Source organism: Haliotis rubra, unplaced genomic scaffold (assembly GCF_003918875.1).
Source record: "Haliotis rubra isolate DU_JTF1 unplaced genomic scaffold, ASM391887v1 Scf38, whole genome shotgun sequence".
In the NCBI taxonomy this organism is placed as follows: Eukaryota; Metazoa; Mollusca; class Gastropoda; order Lepetellida; family Haliotidae; genus Haliotis; species Haliotis rubra.
In genome coordinates this window covers 3485979-3498318 of record NW_025767057.1, presented here as the reverse complement: position 1 = coordinate 3498318, position 12340 = coordinate 3485979, and the positions used below count along the sequence as shown (strand labels likewise).

At 40.7% G+C, this 12340-nt stretch overlaps 1 protein-coding gene across 1 annotated transcript; it reads right to left on the bottom strand.

Moving 5' to 3' along the window:
• Nucleotides 1-1933: 1933 nt before the first annotated feature.
• LOC124286260 lies at nucleotides 1934-3233 on the bottom strand (the record flags this gene model as incomplete). Its single annotated transcript, XM_046722606.1, has 2 exons — nucleotides 3055-3233; nucleotides 1934-2714 (listed from the first exon to the last, which is right to left on the bottom strand). A coding segment is annotated over exon 2 (481 nt), but the record flags the coding sequence as incomplete, so codon positions are not given.
• Between the last annotated feature and the right edge of the window lie 9107 nt (nucleotides 3234-12340).

The following is a 12340-nucleotide window of genomic DNA, read 5'->3' as shown; positions in this document are numbered from 1 at the left end:
TTCGAAAATGAATAAAAAAGAAACGTACATTTCAAAGCGTAAACAAACAATATCCTGTTATTTTGGGATATGCTATGAAGAACTTCAAAATGTAATAGAAATAACATTAAATTATTGAAAGCTATTGCTCGTAACATATGTCCTTGCGTCAACATCGAAAATAACTCCATAATGAAAAACAATTAACTTTAATTTTCGAAACATACACAAATAATCTCTGGCTTTTTTTAAGACGTGTCACGAATAATTTCACAGCTGGTAGAATTAACACGAAATTATAGAAACCATTTGCTAACAAAAACTTGAAAATTAATAATCACAAAGCGTCACAAACATAGCTATTACCCCCGCCACATGTCGATATCTGAATGTCGCAATTATCCTCTGTCTGACCCTGAAAATTATGTAAACGTTACCGAAACTGTCATCTGATGCCTTGATGCAAAATGCGAACAAATTCCATCCATTAAGTTTGGAGATATCGCAAGAATACTCGCTGTGACCTTGAAAATAATCCGAAGGTCACTGAATTCGACTGGCGTTAGACGATACTCCCAACGCATCTTGGTACTACCTTTAAGCAAAACATATTAATTCTGTCTTGTATTTTCGCACTAAAAAGTTAGACATGTGCAAAACACTTTTCACTGTGAACTTAAAATGAGCACAAGTTTCCCAATCAATTGGTGTTGGGGGAAATCCCGCCAATACACCTTGATATAAAATTGGATCAAAATCTATTAATACTTTCCTGAGTTCGCGGCTACCAAGCTTGGCATGTGCAAAACTGTTACACCTTCGCTGTGACCTTTAAAATGACTTCAAGGTCACTAAATTCAAGTGGTGTCGGTAAATCTCCGATCTCCAGTCAATAAACCTTGGTACCAAATTTGAACAAAATCCATCATTTCTTTCTCGAGTTCTTTCAGTAAACAGAATGGGGAGTCATTTGAACAAGCGATTGTAGTTTTGAAATTGCCTTTTTGTGCAGTTTAATATCTACGTTTGATTCTAGCCGACTTCTACCAATCTCAAACATAGCATATTTTGTTTCCTGAAGTTTGTGATGCATTTTATTGCAGATTTTACGTTTTTTGGGAGTACCAAGCCAAGATACAAAGTCTCACAAAATGGGGATCGTGAGGCTGCAACATAGCAAAACCAATTTGCTTGAGGCTGACAGATAATATGTAGAAAAATAAAACATAAAAAAACAGCTGCATTTGTATCATATTCTAGGTGAGGCTGACTACTATTTGAACGTCCCTCGTAGTTATACCCGTTAGAACACCCACCCACCTCTCCGACTCTACATGCATGCAAGTGTGTTAGATATACCCGTTAGAAACCCACCCCTACCCCACCCCCCACTTTATATGTATACATATCAAAACCTCAAAAGATATTTGCGAAAAGACATGATACAGAGGACAGATTATATCGATTATATATCAGGACGAATATCATTTTCGTCATTTAGCTAAGATTTGTCAATTCTTTCTTGGGTTATCGCGCTAACAATCTTTATGTTGGCAAAACCCTCAGATTTTTGCTGTGACCTTGAAAATTATCTCAAGGTCACTCCATTTCACTTGTGTCGGTGAATCTCGCCAATATACTTTGGTACCAAATTTGAACAAAATCCATCATTTCTTTCTTGAGTTATCGCCCTAACAAGCTTATTTGATGTATGAAATGCAACGAAAACAAACACCCGCGTATTTACGAGTGATTAAAACTGTTATTACAATTTACGTAAATATTTATTACATTTTACCGCAACGAAAATTATTACAATTTACGTCAATTTTATTACAATTTGCGTATTACAATTTACGTCAATTTTATTACAATTTACGTTTTATTACAATTTACGTCAAGTTTATTACAATTTGCTGCAAGTATTACAATTTGCGTTTTTATTACAATTTACGTCCTTGTCTCAGGGAGTAAAATCTTTCCTGGAGGAGGGGTAGCTGGTCTCCATCCCCAAAGACTCTTATCAGGACCTTAAAGATCTCTTCCGGCTGGCCTTTCAGAAGGTCTCCACGCCCTTGAATTTCTTGTCGGGCCCTTCCTGCCAGGTTGTCTATGATCACAGCAGCGGTATCTGAAGGATTCAGGCGCCTGGATTCAGCGTGGCTCCTGATGTCTGAAATCCACTCAGCCAGGGTGGGGTCACCCGCCCTCTCCGGCCTTCCCCTGAAGCGGTCCAGCTTCCTCCCTGTGACCATCATGACTGGCTTTTTCGACTCCTCTTGCTGGTTCCTAATCCAGACCTCCTGCTCCTTAATTCTCATTCGGAGCCTTTCCAACTCCGAAGAGAGTTCCTCCACCTTGTCAACTCCCTCATTAACTTCCTGTTCTCCTGTTCCTTCCCCCTCCCCTTCACCCTGTGGTCTATCTCCAGGCATCCTTAACTCAAGACCCTAAGATCTAACTTGAAGGAATCTTTAAGGGAAAGAAACAGGAAAATACCCAAACAACATTTAACAAAATTAAAGCATTATCTAAATCTTAATCTTCTACTGCTGATGCCCGTCGATCTTCATCTTTCTGGTTCCGGTAGCAGCGATATCCTGCAGTCCTGTGTCCTGTCAGGCCAGCAGTTGAGGGTCAATCCGTCGAGTCAGTATCCCACTTCTGACACCATGTAAAAAGCAGAACAGAGTCGTTCTCTGGGTCCGTATTTTATTGTACTGAAGATGATAGACCTAAACAATAAAACAAAACATTCAATATACATGGTAACATCATGGATGGCCTGTCACAGATGAAACATGTACATCGTAATCCCATAGAATTTTAGATAAGCACAGTGCATAAAAGTACAATATAAACATTCACATGGAAGAAAGCATCTTTTACATACAAAGTCAACTGTACCAATAGCACTTGCATAACTTCCAGCAAAAATACCAGACCCAGTGGGTATGTCACCTCTTATTTAATAGTTTTACACAAGTTAATCTAACTAATAACATACAATAACTAACATGAAAAATAAATGAAACTTTACACCGTTTTCCAGTTGAGGTAGATATATAAACTCACCCCCAACTACCTTGGATACATCTGTCCACAACCGGACGGGGCTTCCTTGCCTAGTAGGATGCGACTACAATACAATGAGTAAACTGACAATTTCAGGCAAACACATCGTGGCGATAATAATGATGAATTGCATACTTTTCTACAAACATTATCACACTCGGGGCTAATCTTAGTGCTCCCGCTAACACGCGGTTTTGAAACTAACAAGTTGGAACAAATCAAAACAATGGAGTTGGAGTGAATAATTACGGTTCACGGAAACTGTAGAATGGTAGTGAGCAAGGGAGATAACTGCTTACGGGGAGTGACAAATAAAATAACAGTACAACCTAAAATTGTCACTAATTAGTGGATCACTTAATACAAACAACATTTTATACACTATTCGTTCCCACACAACCATTGAGCAAAAACATGCTTTCAAGTTACAATTCTACTCTATAAACATTGATGACAGCACATTTAAAAAATGAAACATTTTCCCCATAACGAGTTATACATGGATGGCTACGAGATAATCACAATTACTAAAACAATCAACTTTCTGATCAAGTAAACTTTGCCAGTGGCTGTATCACAGACAAATACACTGTTATAGCATAACAACACAATTGATAAGCGAAGGGAGTGTACTTACTCGTTAAATGGTTGGCTCATTAGAGCTGGACAAAAACAATGCGCTCTGTGGTCAAACAACGTGCTGCTCGGCTGGCTGGCTAAACAAAGGGCCTGCCTTGGGCGCGAGATGAAGCGATAAGAGGAGCATTTTGGGTAAGCTCAAAGTAATTACTTACAGCTGTTATTATTCTTTTGTGAATGTGTAGAAATTAAAAGGGATCTTAAGCACAGACCTCAAGTACAGATGTGAAAATATAGGAGAGGTGACATAAGAAATAACCTCTTAATCAGTAATGTTTACAAAGTTTTCCGAGCCCTGACGGAGTTTGTCGAAGATAATGTGAGTAAAGACGTGTGACTGATGGCACTTTACATGTACAAGGTGACAACGTTCGCGAGAAGCATGTGCGAGGCAGGCAAACCTGGGTAGGGCTAAGTGTACATGTAGACTGTGTGCATGTCTCTTATCATTACATCTGCCCTCTCAAGTACGAAACTTCTCCAACCGGTGGGGAACCATCTGAAACATCTAACATGGTTAAACATACAATAATTAACAATCAATCCACTCACAGTCTCATGGGTGACTTGGACACACAGCCATATCACAGACACAGGAGACGTCACAGACGACGAAGATGGACTCGACAACGATGGAGTTGTAACATCAGCAGTTCCCTGGTCCAGGAGTGCGTGATGACAACAGAATATCACAACGATTCCGTCGAAGTAGACTACCATTATCTGTCTGAACATTGTAAGATCTATGGCCAGCATCCTGAACGACTGTACCACGTTGCGACCATTACACCGTTGATGATCACTCACTGCAACTCTGTCACCATACTGTAGCCTACGCAAGGGCTTTGTAGACCTGTCGTAATAGTGCTTCTGTTTTAATTTCTGATTCTCTTTAAATTTAACAACTTTACGAGACCTGGAAACTTGCCAAAGTTTCTCCTCAATAGTGAGATTAGCGCGAATATGTCTGCCCATGAGAATCTCTGCAGGGGATTGCCCACTATCCAAAGGAGAGCTTCTGTAAGCAAGCAATCCCATATAAGGATCCTGATTTTCCTTACACAAAATGTTTTTCACAATCTGAACTGCTTTTTCTGCCAAACCATTCGATTGTGGATAATTTGGACTAGACATGTTATGCTTGAATTGCCATTCATGTGCAAACTGTCTAAATTCATGACTACGAAACTGGGGACCATTGTCTGTAAATACCTCATCTGGGATACCATGGCGAGCAAACACTGTTTTCATGGCGGTGATGACTCAACGAGACGACATATCTGTCTAGGAGCATACTTCCGGATAGTTGGAGAGATAATCTACAATCACCAGATAATCCTTCCCACCACAATAAAAGAGATCTGCAGCAACTTTCTGCCAAGTGCGAGAAACTGTCTGATGAGGCTGCAAAGGTTCAGGCCGCTGTCTGTTCCTGTAGGTTTGACCCATAGAACAGTTAGACACAATATCGTCAATGTCATGATTGAGTCTTGGCCAAAATAGAGTTTCTTTGAATCTACGTTTACACTTTTCCATACCAAGATGACCAGCATGAACTTTGTCTAGCATGTACAATGTACTTTCTGAGTGAGGTAGGTATTACTACTCTAACACCTTTGAAGATGACACCATCTACAACAGTCAAATCGCAAAGATTCACGGGACATAAACTTCTATGCTCTGGCCAACCTGATTCAATAACTTCCATCAAAGCAAATAGCACTGGATCCTTCCTTGTCTCCTGACGTATCTCAGCATAGCATGTCGTGGACACAGGGAGAGAAAGACGATCATGTCAGCGTAGGCTTGAACACATTCTTCAGATGACGAAACAGAACCGGGCTTTGATGAAGGACATGAGCGTGACAATGTATCAGCTATAAACATCAACTTTCCTGAGGTATGCGAGACTTGAACATCATACTGTTGCATTCTTAACATGAATCTCTGTATTCTGAGAGGGCATTCATTGAGAGACTTGTTGAAGACTGAAACTAATGGCTTGTGATCCGTTTCTACAAGTATGGACTGTCCATATATGTACTGATGGAAATGTTCACATGCAAAGCTTATTGACAACATTTCTTTTTCAATTTGAGCATACCTTGTTTCAGCACTGGTAAGTTTATCATACCCAAAAACCTCTGGACATCTTTCTTACAGGTAGGTCTCTGCATAGATTGTATTGCTCCAACCTTTCGGACATCTGGCTTCACGTCATCACTGCTGATCACATCGCCAAGAAATGTCAACTCGGTGACCCCCAAAACTTCAAGTTATTCTGACGTGCGATATCAAGAACCTGAGAAAGATGTTTATCATGATCTTCAGGCGTTGAACATGACACAATAATGTCATCCATGGAGGTATCTACACCTCCTACTGAATCAAACAAGGCATGTATCATCTTGTGATATACTTCTGGAGCAGAAGATATGCCAAAGGGGAGCCGTAGGAATTTATATCTTCCAAAGGGTGTTATGAATGTACAGAGCTTAGAACTCTCCTCATCCAGCTTCAGTTGAAATAACGTGCATTCGAGAACTTTGCAGTGATTTCCTCTCATGTAGGAAGTTTAAAATGTTCACGTTTAATGGACTTATTTAAGTCTTTAGGGTCGAGGCAGACGCTCAATTGCTTGTTTGGCTTTTCAACAATTACAAGAGGACTCACCCGATCTGTTGGCTCATTCACCTTGGTTATGACGTCAAGCTTCTCCATGCGGCTGAGTTCTTCCTTCAGTCTGTCATGCAAAGCAAAGGGTAGTCGATGACATGCGTGCACAACAGGCGGAACATCATTGTCGAGCTTGATGTGGTGAACACCTGGCAGATCACCCAGACCCTGGAACATGTTTGCATAGTCTAAAGGTAACTCAGCACCAACAGAGAGAACACGACGTACCAAATTCAGCTGGTCACATGCTTTCAACCCTACAATAGACTGAACATGTAGTTACAACACACATGAGATCAAGTTGTGTGTTCTTGTGACAAACTGTAGCTGTAAACTGACCCATTACAGGAATATCAACAGGAGAGTAACCAGTATTGGCTTGTCAAGTAGCCTGTTGAAATCTTTCTCAGAAAGGATATTAGCTTGAGCACCTGTGTCAAGTTTAAGTGGCAAGAACGTGTTACTGACTTGTAAGGAGACTATCCAATCTTTGTCAGAAACGACATCAGTATCAATTGAATCCACAAAGAGTTCATCTTGGGTTTCCTCAACAAAGTGAACTTTACTTTTCGATGACTGATTCTTGGACCTACAAACTCTAGCAAAGTGATTCTGTTTCCCACAATTATCACATAATTTTCCAGATGCAGGACATCTTCTAGGAGCGTGTGTAAATCCACAATAGCCACATGTATCAGATTCCTCAGACGAACATGAACCATAACTCTGGGACTTTTTTCTGTTAGATTTTCGATGGCCAGATTTTGATGTACCGATTGGGAGTCTAGTGGATGAAGTTCCTTAACTTGGACTTTACTAGCTTCAGCAACTCTGCACATAGTAATAGTCTTATCTAAAGTCAAATCATCTTCACACAAGAGCCTTTCCCTTAATGCATCACTTGCAATGCCACAAATTATCCTATCTCAGATGAGAGAATCATACAAATCTCCAAACTCGCATGTTTTTGCTCTGCTCTTTAACTCTGTAACATACTGGTCTATTTTCTCCCCCTCCCTCTGGCTACAGGTAAAGAAACTGTGCCTTTCAAAGGTAATGTTACGTTTGGGAATGCAATAAGCTTCAAATTTATCCAAAATTGGCTGAAGTTTCATAGCATCCGTTTCATTCTCAAAATGAAATGTGTTTTAAATCTCAAGTGCATCTGCTCCAATACCAGACAAAAAAATAGACGACTTTACCTTGTCACCCTTCCCGTCCTTGTCAGAAGCAGTCAAAAAACAACTGAAACTGTTGCTTGAACTTACGCCAGTTCTCCGCAAGATTACCAGTCAACAGCAAAGGTGAGGGTGGATGTAGTTTGTCCATTCTCTGACGAAACCACTCCTGACACCATGTAACAATAGGACGAGGACCAACAATAGACTAAACAGCACACGTTTAATTGAGAAACTGAATGCGATGTGTACAGGGTGACACGGTTAGCGAGAAGCACGTGCTTGACAGGCACATCCGGGTAGGGGACCGGTCCGGCTTGCCTGGCTTAGTGTACATGTCGACGGTTTACAAGTCTCTTATCATTACAGGGACATGGTCTCACAGTGTGGTATCTGTTGTTGCTACAGAAAGCAGCAAATGAGAGAACCATGAAGTCACTCAGACACCTTGGCAAAAACTAGGATCAAACTTATTTGAAGCATTACATTGGTTTGGTACTACTATTAAAAATTCTTGGAAGTGCAAAAGTTAGCAGATATGAAAAGTTCTACCACCATAAATAAACAGTTTGCACGACATGGGATACCTGACACAGTTATCTCAGATAATGGGCCACAGTACGCAAATCATGAATTCAAGAGGTCACAAAAAAATATGGATTTGAACACAAGACCTCGTCGCCACAATACCCTCAGAGCAATAGATTAGCAGAAAGAACAGTGCAGACCATGAAGAAACTGTTCAGGAAAGTAAAGATGGATGAAGAGACCCATATCTAGCCTTGCTAGACCTTCTGAATACTCTGGTTGGTAATGTTGGCACAGCAACACAACTATTAATAGGAAGACTCACGAAGACAACACTACCCATTAAGCCATCACTTCTGAACCCAGGGTTCAACCATAAGGGAGTGAGAAAGAACTAGGACAGAGACAGATAGAACAAAAGAAGTACTTTGACAGGTACAAAGCTGCTGTCAGAACTACAGGAAGGAGAGACAGTAAGCATTAGAGAAGGGATAGAATGGAGACCAGGTACAGTGGTACAGAAGTGTACTGAACCACGGTCTTATGTGGTAGAGAACAACAACAAACTGTACAGAAGTGTGCTGAACCACGGTCATATGTGGTAGAGAACAACAACAAACTGTACAGAAGTGTGCTGAACCACAGTCTAATGTGGTAGAGAACAACAACAAACTGTACAGAAGTGTGCTGAACCACGGTCTAATGTGGTAGAGAACAAATGGTTAGTCTTTAGTTTGAAACCAAACCGTTTTCACTATAAGAAGTCTCAAATAAATGAATGCTTTATCTATGTATCTTCCAGCTTTGGAACGTGTTTTGCCGCATTTTAACCGTGATTAAGGTTAATTGATTATGTGACTTATCGTCCAGGTGAATGTTTAAAAGTTGCTAATATGTCATAACTGCAACGACATATTAATATTAGATAATCTTGAAAGCGCAGTCAAACTTAAAACCAAAAGAAAAGAGAAGTACATTGATTGGTTTCTTTTCCCGGACACATCCAATCATATTACAGCATTTACAGGCGTAATAAGGTATCACCGGCCCAGCTCATGAATATTAATCACATAATTGATCGCGTAGAACTGGGTCACAGTGACACTTACGTTGCCTTCACATTCTGTTTGCAAATAAAAAGGTAATAGATACTTCCATTGACATTGAATATCAATTGCTTTATTCAGGAACGTTTGGATTCACATATACATGTTGCATTATTCGTAGATTGGAAGTTGGAACAGCTACGTGTATGCTTGAATGTTGGTTTCAGATAAGCATCCAAATTGTCGGGTACTCGGGTCCGAGTCGGGTCTGACACCTCGAGTACTCGAGTCCCAAATTTTGGACTCGTGAGAGCCCTAGTCTTATGTGGTAGAGAACAACAACAAACTGTACAGAAGTGTACTGAACCACAGTCTAATGTGGTAGAGAACAACAACAAACTGTACAGAAGTGTGCTGAACCACAGTCTAATGTGGTAGAGAACAACAACAAACTGTACAGAAGTGTCCTGAACCATGGTCTAATGTGGTAGAGAACAACAACAAACTGTACAGAAGTGTACTGAACCACAGTCTTATGTGGTAGAGAACAACAACAAACTGTACAGAAGTGTGCTGAACCACGGTTTTATGTGGTAGAGAACAACAAACTGTACAGAAGTGTGCTGAACCACGGTCTAATGTGGTAGAGAACAACAACAAACTGTACAGAAGTGTGCTGAACCACAGTCTAATGTGGTAGAGAACAACAACAAACTGTACAGAAGTGTGCTGAACCACAGTCTAATGTGGTAGAGAACAACAACAAACTGTACAGAAGTGTCCTGAACCATGGTCTAATGTGGTAGAGAACAACAACAAACTGTACAGAAGTGTACTGAGCCACGGTCTTATGTGGTAGAGAACAACAACAAACTGTACAGAAGTGTACTGAACCACAGTCTTATGTGGTAGAGAACAACAACAAACTGTACACAAGTGTGCTGAACCACGGTCTTATGTGGTAGAGAACAACAAACTGTACAGAAGTGTGCTGAACCACGGTCTAATGTGGTAGAGAACAACAACAAACTGTACAGAAGTGTGCTGAACCACAGTCTTATGTGGTAGAGAACAACAACAAACTGTACAGAAGTGTGCTGAACTACGGTCTAATGTGGTAGAGAACAACAACAAACTGTACACAAGTGTGCTGAACCACGGTCTAATGTGGTAGAGAACAACAACAAACTGTACAGAAGTGTACTGAGCCACGGTCTAATGTGGTAGAGAACATCAACAAACTGTACAGAAGTGTACTGAACCACGGTCTTATGTGGTAGAGAACAACAACAAACTGTACAGAAGTGTACTGAACCACGGTCTTATGTGGTAGAGAACAACAACAAACTGTACAGAAGTGTACTGAACCACAGTCTAATGTGGTAGAGAACAACAACAAACTGTACAGAAGTGTGCTGAACCACGGTCTAATGTGGTAGAGAACAACAACAAACTGTACAGAAGTGTACTGAACCATGGTCTAATGTGGTAGAGAACAACAACAAACTGTACACAAGTGTACTGAGCCACGGTCTTATGTGGTAGAGAACAACAACAAACTGTACAGAAGTGTGCTGAACCACAGTCTTATGTGGTAGAGAACAACAACAAACTGTACACAAGTGTGCTGAACCACGGTCTTATGTGGTAGAGAACAACAAACTGTACAGAAGTGTGCTGAACCACGGTCTAATGTGGTAGAGAACAACAACAAACTGTACAGAAGTGTGCTGAACCACAGTCTTATGTGGTAGAGAACAACAACAAACTGTACAGAAGTGTGCTGAACCACGGTCTAATATGGTAGAGAACAACAAACTGTACAGAAGTGTGCTGAACCACGGTCTAATGTGGTAGAGAACAACAACAAACTGTACAGAAGTGTACTGAGCCACGGTCTAATGTGGTAGAGAACATCAACAAACTGTACAGAAGTGTACTGAACCACGGTCTTATGTGGTAGAGAACAACAACAAACTGTACAGAAGTGTACTGAGCCACGGTCTTATGTGGTAGAGAACATCAACAAACTGTACAGAAGTGTACTGAACCACGGTCTTATGTGGTAGAGAACAACAACAAACTGTACAGAAGTGTACTGAACCACGGTCTTATGTGGTAAAGAACAACAAACTGTACAGAAGTGTACTGAACCACAGTCTTATGTGGTAGAGAACATCAACAAACTGTACAGAAGTGTACTGAACCACGGTCTAATGTGGTAGAGAACAACAACAAACTGTACAGAAGTGTGCTGAACCACAGTCTAATGTGGTAGAGAACAACAACAAACTGTACAGAAGTGTACTGAACCACGGTCTTATGTGGTAGAGAACAACAGCAAACTGTACAGAAGTGTACTGAACCACAGTCTAATGTGGTAGAGAACAACAACAAACTGTACAGAAGTGTACTGAACCACGGTCTAATGTGGTAGAGAACAACAACAAACTGTACAGAAGTGTGCTGAAGCACGGTCTAATGTGGTAGAGAACATCAACAAACTGTACAGAAGTGTACTGAACCACGGTCTTATGTGGTAGAGAACATCAACAAACTGTACAGAAGTGTACTGAACCACGGTCTTATGTGGTAGAGAACAACAACAAACTGTACACAAGTGTGCTGAACCACGGTCTAATTTGGTAGAGAACAACAACAAACTGTACAGAAGTGTGCTGAACCACGGTCTTATGTGGTAGAGAACAACAACAAACTGCACAGAAGTGTGCTGAACCACGGTCTAATGTGGTAGAGAACAACAACAAACTGTACAGAAGTGTACTGAACCACGGTCTAATGTGGTAGAGAACAACAACAAACTGTACAGAAGTGTACTGAACCACGGTATAATGTGGTAGAGAACAACAACAAACTGTACAGAAGTGTGCTGAACCACGGTCTTATGTGGTAGAGAACAACAACAAACTGTACAGAAGTGTCCTGAACCACGGTCTTATGTGGTAGAGAACAACAACAAACTGCACAGAAGTGTGCTGAACCACGGTCTAATGTGGTAGAGAACAACAACAAACTGTACAGAAGTGTACTGAACCACGGTCTAATGTGGTAGAGAACAACAACAAACTGTACAGAAGTGTACTGAACCACGGTATAATGTGGTAGAGAACAACAACAAACTGTACAGAAGTGTGCTGAACCACGGTCTTATGTGGTAGAGAACAACAACAAACTGTACAGAAGTGTCCTGAACCACGG